General features: G+C 45.4%; 1 protein-coding gene across 1 annotated transcript; it reads left to right on the top strand.

Moving 5' to 3' along the window:
- The first annotated feature begins 1,833 nt into the window (after positions 1-1,833).
- Positions 1,834-18,096, top strand: CLN5 (CLN5 intracellular trafficking protein). The gene is made up of 4 exons (XM_045011324.1): positions 1,834-2,106; positions 5,520-5,685; positions 7,179-7,404; positions 16,841-18,096. Exons 1-4 carry the CDS (start codon positions 1,991-1,993, stop codon positions 17,350-17,352), a joined length of 1,020 nt encoding a protein of 339 aa, XP_044867259.1. The 5' UTR covers positions 1,834-1,990; the 3' UTR covers positions 17,353-18,096.
- The last annotated feature ends 579 nt before the right edge of the window (positions 18,097-18,675 follow it).

The raw sequence follows: 18,675 nt of genomic DNA, 5'->3' as shown, positions 1-18,675 counted from the left end.
CTGTGAGCAGCCCCAGGCGAGTTAGGAGCCTGGGCCAAGCAGCTGGAGCTGGAAGTACTGGGGCAGAGCAAGCCTGCAGATGCATTTGGGCTCCTGGCCTCTTCCGACCAGGAAACCATCCTCAGCCTTTTGCATGAGAGAGAGAATCACTATTGCTTTGCAGCCCCACATTGGCTCTGTGCCGCTGCTGCTGCTTTGCTGATACGCACCCTTCAAAGTGAATTTTTAGCTATTTAATGGAGGGCAAAATCCGGCCAACCCTGCTCTCTGTTATTCTGCGCTGCTTGCTATTTTGGACACTTCATTTGCTATTGAGCCCCATGCGCCTTCACCCCAACTGCCCTGGCCAGGGCCCCACATGCCTCCTCCAACCAACATCCCCCACCATACCCCCATGTCCTCCAACTGCTCCAGCCAGGGCCCCATGTGCCTCCTCCACCCCACTTTCCCAGCCAGACCCCCATGTCCCCCCAACTGAGGGCTCTAACTCAGGGTGCGGGCTCCAGGGTGGGACCAGAAATGAGGGCTTCAGGGTGCGGGAAGGGACTCCAGGCTGTGGTAGGGGTGGTGAGGGCTCTGTCTGGGGGTGCTGGCTCTGGGGTAGCGCCAGGGACGAAGGGTTTGGGGTGCAGGAGGGGGCTCCAGGATGGGGTGGGGAAGGTTTCAGGGTGTGGGCGGGTGCTCTGGGTTTGAAGGGGCTCAGGGCTGGGGCAGGAGTGCAGGCTTACCTCCGGTGGCTCCCGGTCAGTGGCGCAGCAGGGGGGCTAAGGCAGGCTTCCTGCCTATCCTGACTCCGCACTGTGCCTGGAAGCAGCCAGTCGGTCCAGCTCCTAGGCGGAGGGGCACAGGCCGCTCTGTGCGCTGCTCTCCCGGTCAGGCACCACCACCATGGTTCCTGGCCAATGGGAGTGTGGAGCCAGTGCTCGGGGCCTGTGGCCCCCTGCGTAGGAGCTGGACCTGCTGCTGGCAGCTTCTAGGGCGCAGCGCAGAGCCAGGACCGGTAGGTACTAGCTTGTCTTTGCGCTGCAGCACCACTGACTGGACTTTAAACAGCCCACCATCCTGGCCAGGGCCACCATAAACCCCCCAATGCCCAGCCAGACCCCCACAGGTAATCCCCCCAGTGCTCTGCACTGTCCATCCCCCAGCCCCCGCCCCATTGCCTCAAAATGTAGATACCCCACCTACAGCCTTCATTAGACCAAGATTCTGCCCCCCCCCCATTTCAGACTTTCCCAATGAAACAGGATCCTTTAGCCTCTCCCCTGGGATTTCCCCCATTACATTGCGGGGGGGGGGCGGGGGCAGGACCCCTCTCAGTCCTCCTCATTCTGCCTCCATATTCCCTCCCCCGCCCCCCCCCACTCTGAGGTCCCCCTCAGGCGACACCTCTCAGTGCCCCTCCCCCACACAACCCCCCCAAGTCTCCCCCCTCGCAGTCCCCGCTGGTGCACGTGCACCACCACCAGAGATGCACCCCCAACGCCAAGAAGGAGGGAGCCACACACAGCTGAGCTTTTAATAAAATACAAAATAAATAATAAAATAATAATAATAATAATGATAATAAATTGGCGCCCGGCCGACGCAAGGTACAGCCACAACACAACCCGACCCCCCTCCCCGCGGCTGGCGCACCACACCACCAGCCTGGAGGAGGCCCAAAGACTGACCCACAAGTTGGCAGGGGCTCGGTGCCCCCCCGCTCTGCTCAGTCTGCTCCCTCCCCTCCCAGTCCCCAAACCACAGCCCCTCCCCCCGACTCCCTGAGCCGGCCGCGCGGCGGGAGCCCGGGGGAAGGGAAGGAGCCCGAAAGCGAAAGGAAAACCGAGGCGGCAGCAGCATCCCCCCGCCCTTGCCAGGGCCGAGTCACGGAGCCCATGTGACGGGCAGGCTCCCGTCAGCTGCTTCAGCCCCACCCGGGACCGCTCGCTGCGGTCAGGCGTCTGGAGCAGCGGCCCGGGCCTGCCGGCGGGGGCTGCGCCGAGGGATGAGGGCCGGTTGCCACCGGGAGCTGCTGCTGCTGCTGCTGCTAGTGGTTGGGCCGCCTGCCTCCCTTGCAGGATCCCAGCCCCAGCAGCAGCGCGCGTGGCCTGTGCCTTACAGGTGAGTGGGTAGTCTGCACAGGAAGCAAGGCTGGCTCACCGTGTGTGTAGCACTCCCAGTTTGGGGGTTTAGACACTTAATTCGGAGCCTCTTTCCCTCTCCTCTTTGGGTGAGTGTGTGTAAACCAGACAATTTAAAGCTTCCTTGTTCAGGGGGATCACATGGTTAAAAAGGCCTCGGTTGAGTGTCAGCCTGCAGCATTACAGTGACCCCCGGGGTTTGATTGCAGAAGTGGCTAATCCCAGGAGAAGTCTCTGTTTGTCCAAGTAGCTCTTTTTGAAATCAAAGGGCTGACTTGTATCAGTTGGGACTATACAAGTGAGTAACATTTTGCAAGTTGCAGTTTTGGTTAAAGCCTTAAAAAAACCTGAAGAATGGCCATACTGGGTCAGACCAATGGTCCATCTAGCCCAGCATCCTGTCCTCTGACAGTGGCTGGTGTCAAATGCTTCAGAGGGAATGAGCTAGTTGGGCTAGATGGACCATTGGTCTGATCTAGTGTGGCCATTCTTATGTACAACACATTATAAATCAAGCCATCTCTGAACTGTTTAAGCATAGAAACTGCAACTGCTTCCCTTTTTCTGCCTGTAAAAGGTAGATTCTTAAACAAATACAAAAAACCAGGGGCAGTCTCTGAAAACAGGTTTCATAACTCCAGGAAGTCATTGGGCTTCACTGGTTTGAGTTGGCAAAAAGTTTTGTGAAATATTGTGTAACTAATTAAGATGGCTTTTTTGTTTTTTGCTTTCAAAATTCCAGTCTAGATTGAGGAATTTTGTAATGAGTCAAGAGCAAGCCTGAAAACTGCAGATTGCTGAAAGATGTTGAGGTCACCATTGATTTCTTTTCTACAGTGATTTCCCATCTTCTAAGGGTGTTGTTTAAGTGCCCTAAAAATTGGAGCATCTGTGTCAGGACTCGAACCATTTTAGTAATTTTTTACTAGTTCTAGTACATTAATAAATCTAGTTTGCCAACGGACTGTTTAAGTGAGACACCTTTTTTCTGATACCTGTTTTAGTTTGGTAGAATCCATCCTTGCATTTCATTATTGTACATAATGAAGTGTTAATAGTGATATAGCTAAAGCACCTGACATGCTTTCCATTTAAAACTCAGATTTCCAGAGAGACTATAAATCTGTACTAACGATTCCCTACTGGCTGCAACTGAACCTTTTAAATAAATAAATAAATTAAAGTTTGGGACTTCTTTTTTAAGTCATTCAGAGTAATTCCTTGTTTGTCAGTGGCATCATATCAAATTCTTAATTTACAAGTAAGAGAATAGGTCCTGTAGACTTGACCTGGAATCTGAAAATCAAGCTGTGTTCTTTCTAACTGGTGGATTTTGGCCACAAACAGTAATAAGTGCCCTAATTTTTAGTGATACTTATAATTTTATTCTTATTGTTGTAAGCAGGAGCTGCAGGTGACTGAGGCCTCAGAAAATCAGGTCAAAATATTTTGTAATTGTAACTTAGTTAACAATCGTTATTGATGCATGAACTGATATAGAATCCTGCTCACTGTTCTATGGTTGTATGGAATCTTCAGTGCTAACAGAAGTTAATTGTACCATAGAATTTTTTTCTTTAATTTAAATTAAATATTCAGTGTTATAAAGTGAGAAGATAAGATTCTGAATATACACAGGGAGCTGAACTGTTGAAGGTGATATTTTTGCATAGCCACTTTTTTATATGTTAAATATTTTCACACACATGCTCTCTCTCTCTAATGCATGTGAGCTAATTAACTTTATTAAAGATAGATACATAAGATTCCAGTCCTGCAAACACACATGCTTAACTTTAATGCCAGGAGTTGTTTCACTGATTTAATTTTATTAAGCTATATGCAGTCCACAGAACAAATTTTAATCTGGTTGATTATTTTTTTATTTTAAATTAACAAATACAAAAGCTCCAAAGAAACTCAGCAATCAAAATTACAGTGGAAGAATATTTAGGATTCAATTCTGTATTTCTTTCCTCTCCTCTATAGCTGGAGCTTACTACTGAACACAGATGAAATTCTATGTCTGGTAGGAAGTTTCAATCCTGCTCCATAGCCTGTACATTTAATAAACAAATGGAATTGTGTATGTGATTGTAGGAGGATTTTGGGAGAAGGGATAGTAATACGTGTAGAAGTTTTGTCTGACTTATGTGGGGAAGGACTTGTGGGAGGGGGTAGAGTGGGGTGTTAACTATCTAGTGAGTGTATGGGGGATGGGGGGGCGGCAGTGTGTTTCTAGTATCAAAGACTGATTACTGAATACTAGAAAGGAAACAAAACACATAGTAACTGTGGGATTGTTCCTCCATCCACTGAAGTCAGTGGGGGGGTTGCCATTGACTTCAGTGGGTGCAGAATTAGGCCCTATAATGTCAAACTTGTTGAAGTAAAACCAACCCTTATGAAGCACTGTGCTGCCCACAGCTTCCCGCCGCCCCCATTGGTTTGGAGTGGCGAACCGCAGCCAGTGGGAGCCGCGATCAGCCAAACCTGCGGACGCGGCAGGTAAACAAACCAGCCTCGCCCCGCCAGGGTGCTTACTCTGGCGAGCCGCATGCCAGAGGTTGCCGACCCCTGATGTAGAGTCTGTTTTTCAGTTATTGTGAAAACAAGGTATGATTACCTAGAATGAGGTTTAATGGGAGAGCTGAAAATCTCTGGAAGAAATGTGTGGATTTCAGATTCTTAGGCCTTCTTTATATGGGGGAAATTGACTGGCATCATTATTCCAGAATAGCTGTTGAGGTATAATTTAGCTATTCCAAAATAACTCCCTTTTGTTGACACTCTGTTTCAGAATAAAAGTGATCTCATTTCTGAATAATTACTCCACTTTGTGAGGAGAGTAATTATTTTGGAGTAAAGTCACTTTTATTCCAGAATAGTGTCTACAGGGGTGCTATTCTGGAATACTTATTGCTGAATGGTTATTCCAGAATAGCTATTTCCTGTGTAGAAAAGCCCTTGTGACCAAATTTTGAAACAGATCTTAAACCAACCTCTAATCTTGTGGCCACAGTGTAGTGTGTGCAAGTACATTACAGTGCAGTTAACATTGGTTTCCCACATTAGACGTCTAAATTTTATTATTTGCACTCACATATTCAAGATGCAATTTTAAGCCTTAGTCCTACAAACGTGCACCTGAGTAATCCTATGAACTTATTTGTATATGTTTTTTCGGGGTTGGGGTCTTATGACTTTTAAAGGTGCTGCACACCCATAGCTCCCATTGACTTTAAGGGGAGCTCCCAGTATTCAGAACTTCTAAAAATCAGGCCATTAGAGGCTGTTTTGAAAAGTGGCTTTTAAAATAAGTGTCTTTGTGGCATGCTACCTTTCCTTTGAAGCTACACTGAAAGTTTTCCATGCTTTTGTTTTTAAACGTAGGCGTTTTGATTACCGTCCGAAAACAGATCCCTATTGTCAAGCTCGTTACACTTTCTGTCCTACTGGCTGTCCCATTCCAGGAATGAAGGATGAGGATGTCATTGAAGTCTATCGATTACAAGCTCCAGTGTGGGAATTCAAATATGGGGATCTGCTTGGACATTTGGTAGGGTGATGTTTTCATTTAACAAAAATGTATTAGTTTCAAATCAGTTAAATTCAGCAGCAAATGTCAACAGTAGGACTTCATTCATTATATTTCAGCATAGTTGTGTGGAGTATTGGAGGCTATGGACTAGAAAACTGCTAACCTTGAAACAAGAGTTATGGGAGTAATTCAAGACAGATTAGGAAAAGAACACAATGTGGTATTTTTGCCCTTACATACCAAGGATTGGAAATGTATTGTGTGTGCGTTAACTGGTATTTATTTGCATTTTTGCATTGACTTTAACATAACTTACAAAGAACACTTTGAATTAGTCCTTTATGACAAAATATCTGGCTAGTTTGTAGGAAAGATCTTGTTAATCTTATACACCTACAGCTTTGTTTTTTTAAATGAGGAAGTAAGATCTCACAGTAAACAAAGTCTGATTTGAATTAAAATTTGTATGAACTTGGATACCTGTCTGATCTGAATAACCAGCTGCAGTCTGCCCTGTGGATCACTCGCTAACAGTGTTGCCAACTCTTTCGACTTCTATTACAAGTCTCACAATATATGGTGTTTCTCTTAAAGCCTCAGCTCCTGGAATCATGTGAATGCAACAGAATCTCAGCTGCTTTTTTTTAAAGTAAATTTCTAGCTGTTATGGTTGCAGAGGGAAGCTTAAATATGTGTACTCTAGAGCAGTAGTTCTCAAACTAGGGCCGCCGCTTATTCAGGGAAAGCCCCTGGCGGGCCGGGCCGGTTTGTTTACCTGCTGCGTCCACAGGTTTGGCCGATTGTGGCTCCCGCTGCCCGCAGTTCGCCACTGCAGAAAGCAGTGGGGGCCGAGGGATGTGCTGGCCACCCTTTCCGCAGCCCCCGTTGGCCTAGAGCGACGAACCGTGGCCAGTGGGAGTTGCGATTGACCGAACCTGCGGACGTGGCAGGTAAACAAACCGTCCCGTCCCGTCAGGGGCTTTCCCTGAACAAGCGGCGGCCTTAGTTTGAGAACCACTGCTCTAGAGAGTAAAAAATGAGAAGGCAAATAAACTGAATCCAACACTTATTGTTAACAGCATGAATTTTAAGGTAATTTCATGATCTTGGGGCCTGACTCATGATTTTTGAATGCTTGTAGATGGCAACACTGAGGTTTTCAAATGGTTTACATTACTTTGTACAGGATTGGGTCCACAAAATGATCTTCGTTTGTTGATCTTTGGTCCACAATTTGGGGTATTGGGGGGGGGGGATATGCAGAGATAAGAGGAAGTTTGATGCCTAACTCCGATTGAATAGCTAACTCGTAATTACCACTACTACAGGCTGCAAATGAGCAAGTGCAGGATACAGACAAGTATGATGTGAATCAGTATTTGTGTAATTTAGTGTGGTACATCCCATTTTACAGAACCCTATTTTCTAAACTATTGTACAGTAGGTAAGTAATGGAAAGTGAAGTTGGCACTACAAAACTGTTTTTCTTTGTGTTCATGACCTTTCCTCAGAATATTATGCATGATGCTGTTGGCTTCAAGAGCTCTCTAACTGGCAAAAACTACACAATGGAATGGTATGAACTCTTCCAGCTCGGGAACTGCACATTTCCGCATCTCCGGCCTGACATGGATGCACCGTTCTGGTGTAATCAGGGAGCTGCCTGCTTTTATGAAGGAATAGATGATGTTCACTGGAAGGAAAATGGGACCTTGGTTCTGGTGACCACTATATCAGGTAGATTTCAGAATCCTGTGGTGACACTAATACCATACTATATTAAGACAGGCTCATATTCATGTCAGACAGTATTTTTCCACTCACTTTTTGTGAGTCATTTGCAGTGCAGGGTGACTAAAGCTGTTAATTTGAAATTGAAAAATTACTCTTCTAATTTTCTTAATATAGGAAGTGATATGATAATACTGTCCTTTGAACAAGCTATGCTAAAAAGATGCTGTTAAGTGAGAATTGCTTGGTATGTCATGTGAGCACCTCTGCAAGAATAGTGGAGTCTTTTGAATGTAAAAATAGCAAAACAGCTGAACCATTCTGGCCTCTTTTCATATACTTGTGCTGGAACACAACCTCCTGCTGTGAAGTGGCAGATGAATTTTTAAATGGAAAAATTGAGAGAATTGTGTTGTGCTCTTGAACCAATAAGTAGGACATAAAAGGAAATGCTCTCAAGAACAGCTACAGTCACTCATCTCTTTTTTTTTTCTTTCCCCCAACTGTTGTATCATAAAACTACAAATAATCCCAGTAGCAGTAACAGGCCTATCTATCACATATTGCAGGACAAGTGGTGTATTTATTATACTTAGTCTTTCTGTATAGCTCACCAAAATAGCTTCTTGGTTCAGTCTACGTTATGGGCTCATCACAGCTCCTCAATGTGAAACTGAAATGCTAGGATAAAAATAACACTCTCCTTAACAAATACTAAACAAATTGCATGCAAAGGTCATACAAGAATCTGCTGCCTTTTAAATAAAATGTATAGAAGTATTCAGTATATTCACCTAGCCTGCTAAGTCTCTGGCACACTCTACAGGCTGCTTTTCTTTCTAAGCAGCGAAAATCAGATTAAAACTACAGACCTATGTGTTTCAAACGCTAACGTGATGTGTTATTCTACCTAAGTTCCCTTCCATTTTCATCAGTTTGGCACCTCAACCTTGGAGTCTGCAGATTCAATATGACTGATGCTGCTAAATAAAAAGCAGCCCATATAATATGACCGAGCCTTAATTTATTAAATATATGGGCCTCCTCCATATTGATTAGACGTCCACACCAGTTCTTTCATATCTGTTGGTAGCCTCTGGTACTGTTGATCGTAATGTATTTTTGACCTTTCCTGTGGGTCCTGGCAGGAGTGGTTAGAGTATCACTTGTGAGGTACTTTCCTCTTGGGGAGATGCTATAGTGTCGTTTTGGCAGGTTGCTCATTTTCCCAAGGGACTTTTGTGAAGGGTAATCCTTGACTCCATTCCATTTTCCCTGTTCTCTGGCACATATGTGAATCTGCTTGGGGAGAAAGTCAGATGGTTTGGGTTGTAGTGCTGCAGCATGTTGATGACACTCATACATCTTTGACCTGAATTTTTGTTACCATGTATTTTGTATAATTGTATGTACATGTGCAAATTGGGTGTACATAGGACTTGCCAGACAGAATCAGGTCCATAGTCCATCTACTCCAATTTCCTATCTCTGACAATGGTCAGCAACAGGTGCTTCAGAAGCAGGTGCAAAAAAACTACAGTAGGGAGATGTGGGATAATCTGACCCCCATGATTGCCTCCTACTTCTTTATTAGAGATTGGCTTAAGCCCCAAAGCATGAGGTTTTATATCCCTTCCAAAAATGTTTAGCATTGATTGTTATAACACTGGATGTTCTTGTTATCCTTGTAATCCTTGTAAATGCCTAATCCCTCTTTTAATTCTTGTTAAATTCTTCATCTTGGTGACATCCAGTGGCAATGAGTTCCACAGTTTAATTATTCATTGTATGCAAAAGTATTTCATCAGTTGTGAATTTGGTACTTCTCAGTTTCATTGACTGTCCCCTTGTTCTTGTATTGTAAGACATGGAGAATGAAATTCCTGATCAACCTTCTCTAGATCTTTTGTTATCTTATACACATGTATCAGATCCTCTCTTACCTTCCTTCCTGAGGTAAACAATCCCAATCTTTTCAATCTCTCTTCATGAGAATTTTTCTTCACCCATAATCATTCTTGTCAGCATCCTCTTAACCCACTCCAATTTTGCAATGCCCTGTTTTAGGTGGGGTAACCAGTATTGCATATGATATTCCAAATGAGGATGCACCAGTGTTTAATAGTGGTATAGTATTTCTTACACATCCTAAAACCTTATTTGCTTTTTGGAACACAGCTGCATATTGAGCAGTGGTTTTCATGAATCTGTCTACGTTGATGCTATTTCCTGCGGCCTACCTCCAGCCCAGGGGTGGCCAAACTACAGCTGCAGGATTGCCCCACGCCACTCCCTGAAGCGGCTGGCATCATGTCCCTGTGGCCAGGGTGTGTGGCAGGGAGCAGAGGGCTCCATCCGTGTGTTGCCCTTGCTTCCAGGCACCACCCCCCCACCCCCCGCAGCTCCCATTGGCCGGGAACGGGGAACCGTGGCCAATGGGAGCTTCGGGGGAGGTACCTGGAGGTGCGGCAAGCAGCGTGCGGAGCCCTGCGTCCTTCCTTCCCCAGGGGCTACAAGGACGTGGTTCCAGCTACTTCCCGGAGCAGAGCGGGGCCGGGGCTGGCAGCCTGCCTTGGCCCCGGTGTGCGCCGCTACCACCCCGGAGCCCGAAGCCCTCCTGCACCCCGCCCCCCAGCTCCCTGCCCTGAGCCCCCTGCTGCACCCTACACCCCAACCCCGGGCCCTGAGACTCCTGCTGCATCCCACACCCCTTCTGCACCCCAGTTCCCTGCCCTGAGCCCCCTGCCTGCACCCCAACCGCCTGCTGCACCCCAACTCCCTGCCCTGAGCCTCCTGCTGCACCCCAATCCCCTGCCCTGAGCCCCCTGCCTGCACCCCAACCCCCTGCTGCACCCCAACCCCCTGCCCTGAACCCCCTGTCTGAACCTCAACCCCTGCTGCACCCCAACTCCCTTCCCTGAGCCCCCTGCTGCACTCCACTCCCCAGCCCCCTGCCCTGAGCCCCCTGCTGCATCACACACCCCTTCTGCACTCTGAACCCCCTGCCTGCACCCCAACCCCCTGCTGTACCTCAACTCCCTGCCCTGAGCCCCCACGACACCCCTTATGCCCCCTCTGGGGGCAGGGAGGGGGTGGAGTTGGGGTGGGGACTTCAGGAAAGGGGTTGGAATAGGGGCAGAGAAGGGGTGCAAAGAGGTGGGGCCTCATGGAAGGAATGGAGTGGGGGCAGGGCCGGGGGCAGCAAGGGGAGGTGTCAGTGATGTGGCCCTCGGACCAATGAACTAGCCCTCATGTGGCCCTCGTGGTCATTTGCGTTTGAAACCCCTGAGGTAGTTCAATTTCCCCGCCTTCAATTTGCATTACTTTGGATGTACCAACACTGACCTTCGTCTGCAGTTGTACTTTCCATTTATTTATCTTGGTCTATCACAGTCATCTCTGGATGTGACTAACCTAAATAACTCTATAACGTCTCCAAATTTTGCTACCTCACTACTTGCATCCTTTCCAGATTGTTAATGTAGTAAACATCACTGGACCTAGCACAGAACCTTGAGGTACCCCACTGTTAACCTTGTGCCATGATGAAACTTGACCATTTATGTCTACTTCTTGTTTCTGTATGCTAACCAGTTTTGATCCATGACACTAATTTGCTTCTCACCCCAGGGCTAATTAGCTTCTTTAGTAGATTCTTGTTAGGGACCTTCTTGAAAGGCTGTTAAAGTCAATAATTTATGTCAGTTGTTTCTCCTTTGCCCGCTACTTTATTGACCTATTCAAAGAATGTTAAGAGATTATTGAGACAACTTCCCTCAGCAGAAACTTTGTGATTAGGCCTCATTGTATCATGATCTTCCAGGTGTTTTATTATTTGGTTTTTAATTATCGTTTCAATCAAGTACAGCTGTTAGGTTTACTGGTATGTAATTCCCTGGGTCAGCCTTGGAGCCTTCTTAAAACATAGATCACCTCTGGCACGCGGCTTGCCAGGGTAAGTGGGGCCGGGGACAACACCCTGGTAAGCACTCTGGCGGGCTGGGCCAGTTTGTTTACTTGCCGTGTCGGCAGGTTCGGCGGATTGCAACTCCCACGCGCCACGGTTCACTGTCCCAGGCCAATGGGGGCGGTGGGAAGAGGCGCGGGCGAGGGATGTGCTGGCCACGGCTTCCTGCCACCCCCTTGGCCTGGGACAGTGAACTGCGGCCAGTGGGAACCGCGGTTGGCCGAACCTGCCGACGTGGCAGGTAAACAAACTGGCCCGGCCCGCCAGGGAGCTTACCCTGGCGAGCCGAGTGCCAGAGGTTGCCAACCCCTGATATAGATATCACCTTTCTGTCCAAAGTATACTAGCTGTTTTTTAATGATTGTGTGTTTTTGGTAGCCAGTGTGCCACTTCATATTTAAGTTTCTTCAGCACTCTTGGACATACATTGGGCCTGGTGACGAGGTGCTTTATAAATTATCAGTTTGCTCCATCACCTTGTCTTCTGACACCTCAATGTCTGGTAGTACCTCTTGTGTATTACCAGAAAAGAGCAGGTCTGAGGTAACTGTCTCCCTGGCATCCTCTATGGTGATGACTGAGACAAAGGAATCATTTGTTCTCTCAGCAGTGTCCCTCCTTAATTGCTCCCTTTCATTCCTGTGACTCTACAGTAGACCACCAGTTCTTTTGCAGGCTTCTGACTTCTAATAGACTTACAAAATTTCAGTTTGTTTTTATACCTTTTTAGCTGTTTGCTTTTCAGAATCCATGTTAGCCTCTCTAATTTCCATTTTACATACTTCTTGCTGTAATTTGTGTGTGTTTATTGGTTTCATTGGGATTAGATTTCAAATCTAGAAAGATCTATTTGGCTCAAATAACCTCTCTAACCTGGCCATTTAGCCAGACTGATTGCCTTTTACTTTCCTTGTTCCTTTTTGTTCAGAGGTATACATGCCTTCTGAGACTCTGCTATTGTTTCCTTATGCCATATCTAAGGATTTAACTGCCTTTACTTTTGACTTTAGGGCATTTTTGACTAGTCTCCTCCTTTTTTATTGAAATATTCTTGTCATAAATATACAGATAAGGGTAGCATAAAATCCCTCTTTTACCTGTAAAGGGTTAAGAAGCTCAGATAACCTGGGTCCTGACCAAAAGGACCAATAAGGAGAGAAGATACTTTCAAATCTGTGGGGGAAGGTTTTGGCGTGTCTCTCTCGGAGCCAGCCAAGAAACCAGGAAGGGAAATTACATGTTCTTAAGTATATCTGAACTAAGCATCTAGTCTTGCAGAAATAGTAAGTAATAGCAGAAAATGTGAATTTTCCCTGTGCTAAGAGGGAGGTTTATCCCTGTTTTTGTAACTTTAAGGTTTTTCCTAGAGGGGAAATCCTCTGTATTCTTGAGTCTTTTGTTGTTCTTTAAAGTACTTACCATCCTGATTTTACAGAGATGATTCTTTTACCCTTTTTTAAATTAAAATTCTTCTTTTAAGAACCTGTTTAATTGTTCATTGTTCTTAAGATGCAAGGGTTTGGGTCTGTGTTCACCTGTTCCAATTGGTTAGGTTATTATTCTCAAGCCTCCCCAGAAAAAGGGTGTAGATATCTGGGGAAGGTAGGACTCCAAGTGGCCCTCCCTAAGTGTTTTTTTAAATCACGTGGTGGTGGCAGCGATACTAAGGCTAGAAAGGAATTTTGTGTCTTGGGAAAGTTTTTAACCTAAGCTGGTAAAAATAAGCTTAGGGGGTCTTTCATGCGGGTCCCCACATCTGTACTCCAGAGTGGGGAAGGAACCCTGACAATTCCTTTCTAGGATGTTGAATCTAATTGTATTGTGGTTATTATTATTTAGTGCAGGGGAGGGCAAACCGCAGCCCGCAGTCCGGATCCAGCCCGTCAGGGCTTTCAATCTGGCCTGCGGGATTGCCAGCCCTGTGGCGCAGCGAGGCTAAGCCAGGCTCCCTGTCTGCCCTGGCCCTGGTCATGGAAGTGGCTGACACCATGTCCCTGCGGCCCCTGGAGGAGCGGGGGCAGAGGGCTCTGTGCGCAGGCACTGCCCCCCGCAGCTCCCATTGGCCGGGAATGGGGAGCTGTGGCCAATGGGAGCTTTGGGGGTGGTACCTGCAGGTGAGGGCAGTGTGCGGTGAAGCCCCACCCCCAGGAGTGATATAGTATCATCTCCAGATCCTTGTCTGCCGTATTGTTGCCTACCCAGTTATTCCCCATTTTTGTATTTGTGAATTTGAGTTGTGAAGTTTAGTACTTTGCACTTGTCTTTTAGATAATTCCATCTTATTGATTTCAAACCAATTTATCAGTATCATTTTTGAATTCTAATCCAGTCCTCCAAAGTGTTTACAACCCCTCCTCCTTGGTGCCAGCCACAAATTTTATAAGCACAATCTCTGCTCCATCATCCAAATCATTGATGAAAATATTGAACAGTGTCAGATCCAGGACAGACCTCTGTAGGACCTTCTTGTAGGTTTTGGTCCTGATGACCTTGGGTCCCAATCTCTTGCAAAAACTAAGCAAATCAGCACTACCAAGAGTCTGCAGTTTTGGGCTCCTAACACCACAGAATTTCTTGTGCAATTGTGGCTTTCTGGTATTTTCACTGTGATAGGAGAATGCTCTGGAAATCACTTTCTTCATTGCTCGGACGACGGAGTGTGTTGACCTTCAGAAAATACTGTATGGCACTTTTACTCCCTCAGACCTTAACTTAGTAAGAAATGTGTGTGGGCTGAATTTCTTCAGCGGGTAGGTTTGGACATTTTTTGGGTAGCTTCTGCCGGTTTTGAGATTTACATTTTGTAATATTTGAACATCACTTTAAAGGGGCACAGAGTTGCTAGTAAGGGCATGTGTTTTGAAACATTTAAAAAGTAAAGAAGATAATGTTATAATTTCAGTTGCATGCCCAGTTCATGCATAATCTTTTACTAAGTTTGTTGCGGGCAGCGCTTTTTATTTAACGATAAAAATCCCAGCCTTGTGAAGAGAGGGAAACACCATCCCACGATATACACTGCAGTACACCCCAAGAATATGAAGTGTAATTAAAATTCCTCTGTGTGCAGCATACAAGGGCAGGGTGGCTGTTAATACAGGATTTATGACTTGCTGTATTATGAACCTGAATCTTAGGCAGTTCCAAAATTTCAACCAACAGTGATAAAAGAATTGGGTGGTTGTTGTTGTTTGTATTGCAGCTATGGAGCCCCAGTTATGGCCCAGGAGGACCCCATTGCTGTAGGTGCTGTACAAACACAGAACAAAAAGACAGTTCCTGCCCCAAAGAGCTTCCAGTCTAAGTACAAACAGGAGAAAACAGGTGGATTCAGACGGACAGGGGAGTACAAGGAAACAGTGAGACAATATTGGTCAGTATGACAGGCAGTGGTCTCAGCAAACCGTTGTCAAGTGTTTTGTGGGCTTTGAGGCAAAGGGGCTTTTTTAAAGGAAGGATTTGAAGGAGAACAATGAAGTGGCTTTCTGAGTGTGTATGGGGTGCCCCTCTGAAACAGTGAGGGGCAGCATGGGAGAAAGCACAGGTGCTTATTTGAAAATTTAATAAGTAAGTGATGGATGCTGGCATCATGGGTCAATTAGAGGCTAGTGAATGAGAGATGCCTAGGTAGAGTAGGGATAGGCAGTTAAAGGCTTTACAAGTGAAAATCAGCAGCTTATATTTGATGCAATAGAGAAAGGGGATGCAGGGGTGGGATGGAAGAGAGCAGTGATGTGGTCAAGGAACAGGCTAGGAAAAGGGTCTCTGCAAGAGCATTCTGAATAGATATGAGAAGGGCAAGACTGCAGCGGCGGCCGATTTAGCACAGTAGTGAAGACAAGCCCTTAGAGTTGTGTAAGGCATGTGACTTGGCACCATGTGACATTTCGATTAAAAACTAGAATGATATAAAATTAACGTGGCACACATTAAATTATTAGAAACTGTCTAGTTGATAGGTCTCAAAATATAATTGTAAACAGGAAATCATCATCGAGTGGGTGTGTTTCCAGTGGGATCCTACAGGGACAGGTTCATGGCCCTACACTATTTAATATTTTTAATCATTTACCTGGAAGAAAACATAAAATCATCACTGATAAAGTTTGTAGATGACACAAAAATAGCAAGAGTGATAAATAATGAAGACAGACCACTGATTCAGACTGATCTGAATGCTTAATAAAAAGTGTATGCAAGCAAACAATGTGTGTTTTAATATGGCTAAATGTAAATGTGTACATCTAGGAACAAAGAATGTAGGCCATACTTACATGATGTGGGACTCTATCCTGGGAAGCGATGACACCAGAAAAGATTTGGGGTCATGGTGGATAAACAGCTGAATATGAGCTCTCGTGTGATGCTGTGGCCAAAAGAGCTAATGCAATCCTCAAATGCATAAATAGTGGAACCTCTGTTTTTATAACCCTATATTTTACCTCTGTCTGTATCCCTGTATTCTATCTCTGTATTTGGCACTGGTGTGATCACTACTGGAATACTGTGTTCAGTTCTGGCATCCACAATTCAAGAAGGATGTCAACAAATTGGAGAGTTCAGAGAAGAGCCATGAGAATGTTTAAAGGATTAGAAAACGTGCCTGATAGTAATAGACTCAAAAAGGTCAATCTCTTTAGCTTAACAAAGAGAAAGTCAAGGGATGACATGGGGAATAAATGTTTAATAATGGGCTCTTCAGTCTAGCAGAGAAAGGTATAACATGATCCAATGGCTGGAAGTCAAAGTTAGACAAATTCAGACTGGAAATAAGGTGTAAATTTTTAACAGTGAGGGTAATTAATAAGGCTAAGATTTTTGTCATGAACATTTTTAGTAAAACTCACATACAGGTCAGGGGCAATAAAGACAAATTCACAGAAGCCCATGATCTGTCCCTGACAAAATGGGAAGGGGCTGGGCGGCTAGGAGCTCTGAGACCCCACCACCTGTGGGGCAGAGAGCTGCAGGGTCCCCCTTCACCCTCCCTGGCAGCAGGAAGCTGCAGGGTCCCCCTGTTGCCCACAGCAGCTGGGAGTTGCAGGGTATCCCTGCTGCCCATCGTGGCTCAGAGTTTGAGGACCCACTGCCTCAGGTGGTGAGAGTACCTCACAGCTCCCCGCCGTTGCAGGAGGCGGCAGGACCCTGCAGCTCCCAGCTGATGGGGCTGAAGTCATGGAAGTCTTTGGAAGTGAAGGATTCCATCACTTCTGCGACCTCCATGACGAAATCATAGCCTTAGTAATTAACCATTGGAACAATTTACTAAGGGTTGTGGTGGGTGTTTGGATGTTTATCTAAAAGGCATGCTCATCGTGAATTATTTTGGGGACGTTCTATGGCCTGTGTTATACACGGGGTCAAACTAGATGATCACAATGGTCCCTTCTAGCCTTGTAATCTATGAATTGTATGCATTTGTCAGTATTGTTTTCCATAATGCTTATGGACATTTCTTATTTTTATATTTTACAGGAACAATGTTTAACCAAATGGCAAAATGGGTACAATATGACAACGAAACTGGGATATACTATGAAACGTGGACAGTTCGAGCAAGTCCTGACAAGCATGCGGTAGTGTGGTTTGAATCTTATGAATGCTCGAAATTTATATTAAGAACATACCAGAAGTTGGCCGATTTAGGGGCTGTATTTAATAAGATACAAACAAATTACACCAGCATTACTTTGTTTACTGGAGAACCCATTTATCTGGGGAATGAAACATCTATTTTTGGACCTCTAGGAAACAAGACAGTGGCTGCAGCCATAAGAGATTTCTACTATCCATTCAAACCTCCTCAGTCTGTTGAAGAGTTCTTCTTGAATGTCTTAAAAATAGTAGATCAGGTTGTCTTGAACCACCAGTTTTACCTCTTTTACAACTTAGACTACTGGCTTTTACCTATAAAGTCCCCTTACATCAAAATAACTTATGAAGAGATCCCTTTACCCAATGAAGACAATACACGGGTTGGTTTGTAATTATTTCATGAGGTGTAGGTTCTATGGATATTCAATGACTGTTCTGCCCTGCCTTGGGTGAAGAAAGAGTCCCCTTTCTTGCTAGCTGCATTACAGCCCCAGAATTCTCAAGGGGTTTGGACCTGTCATTGGCCACATGGTTGCAAGTCATCTTCTGCTTCTTAAAGAGGGGAGTCTACAGGAACTGGTTACCAGCATCACAGTGGGTTGCTAGCTTGACTCCATCAAAAATCTACCTTATACTCGTTGGAACGCTGTACATTTCATATTTGAAAGGATGGAACTGGGACCAGTTGTCCTGGAACATGAGGAAGTCAGCAGACATGGAAATGGGTTCAGAGCTGTTGGTAGATTACAGCTGTATGCTGATGACTCCTTTGTTAGAAGGTGGTGGTGGTTTGCTTTTGGACAGCCTGACACCTTCCCAGAATTACTAAAGAAAGCATAGATAAGGCTGGCTCCCCTCAGATCCAACCTAAGTCTCTTACACAAATGAAAGAAGTATTGGAACTGACTAGCCAACACAAATCATGCTAGGGCCCATATGCTGTGGGGAGTGAGGAGGGCCAGCGAGGCCATAGCCTAACCACTTTTGGCCAGACCAAACGTGAGTGGCCAAGTCCCAACTCCACTTGCTCATGATGGAGAGGTAGCTGGGCCTAACGTGAGTGGTGCTGTGACCTTACACACAGGCTTTCAATGCTATTCACTCAGATTGGACAGGGTGGGGATCATGGGTAAGTGTGATAGGCATGGGGGGTGGGGGGAAGTAGGGAGAGGGGCACCTGGGCAGGGGGAAATCTCTGGAAACCCCCCCATACACACTTTAAGTGGTACACCATGGGCCCTGCTAGGGGCCTTCACCATCAAAGGGCTACAGTAATGATTATTTTCTTCTCACCTTAACTCAAAGTAAATGATATTTTTCAGGTCAGTGCTTGAGATTTGTTTCCACTTAAGCTTGCTGTTTGTGAAGGAATTTGGCTAGCTGTGATGCCTTCAAAAATTCATATTCACAGAGTTGAAGGAATATGAAACAAAAGAGCATTAATTCATTTTTATAAAAGAACCCACACCACCTTCAAGAGTAGGTACATAGTGGCTGTCAGAGTACTGCTAGAAGTCTTGATGCATCATCTTACTACTTAAATTCTAACATCAGGCTTTTTTTAAAGAGGTATTTAGGCATAAATAAGATCAATATCAATGTACCATAGTCCTAAGGACCACAGCACTTGTATGGCTTTTTAAAAAGTATTATACTTCAGTATTTTTCATATGCAAGAGATGGATTCTCTTGTAGAGAACTGTAGGAGCCAGATT

Source organism: Mauremys mutica, chromosome 1 (assembly GCF_020497125.1).
Source record: "Mauremys mutica isolate MM-2020 ecotype Southern chromosome 1, ASM2049712v1, whole genome shotgun sequence".
Classification (NCBI taxonomy): Eukaryota; Metazoa; Chordata; order Testudines; family Geoemydidae; genus Mauremys; species Mauremys mutica.
This window is presented reverse-complemented; position numbering and strand designations above follow the sequence as displayed.

What these genes read in the sequence shown, in the direction of transcription:
- CLN5 (XM_045011324.1), top strand. Translation starts at nt 1,991, where the DNA reads ATGAGGGCCGGTTGCCACCGGGAGCTGCTGCTGCTGCTGCTGCTAGTG. An exon ending in GCGTGGCCTGTGCCTTACAG is followed by an intron (nt 2,107 to 5,519) that starts GTGAGTGGGTAG and finishes TTTTAAACGTAG; the next exon opens with GCGTTTTGATTACCGTCCGA. An exon ending in GGGATCTGCTTGGACATTTG is followed by an intron (nt 5,686 to 7,178) that starts GTAGGGTGATGT and finishes ACCTTTCCTCAG; the next exon opens with AATATTATGCATGATGCTGT.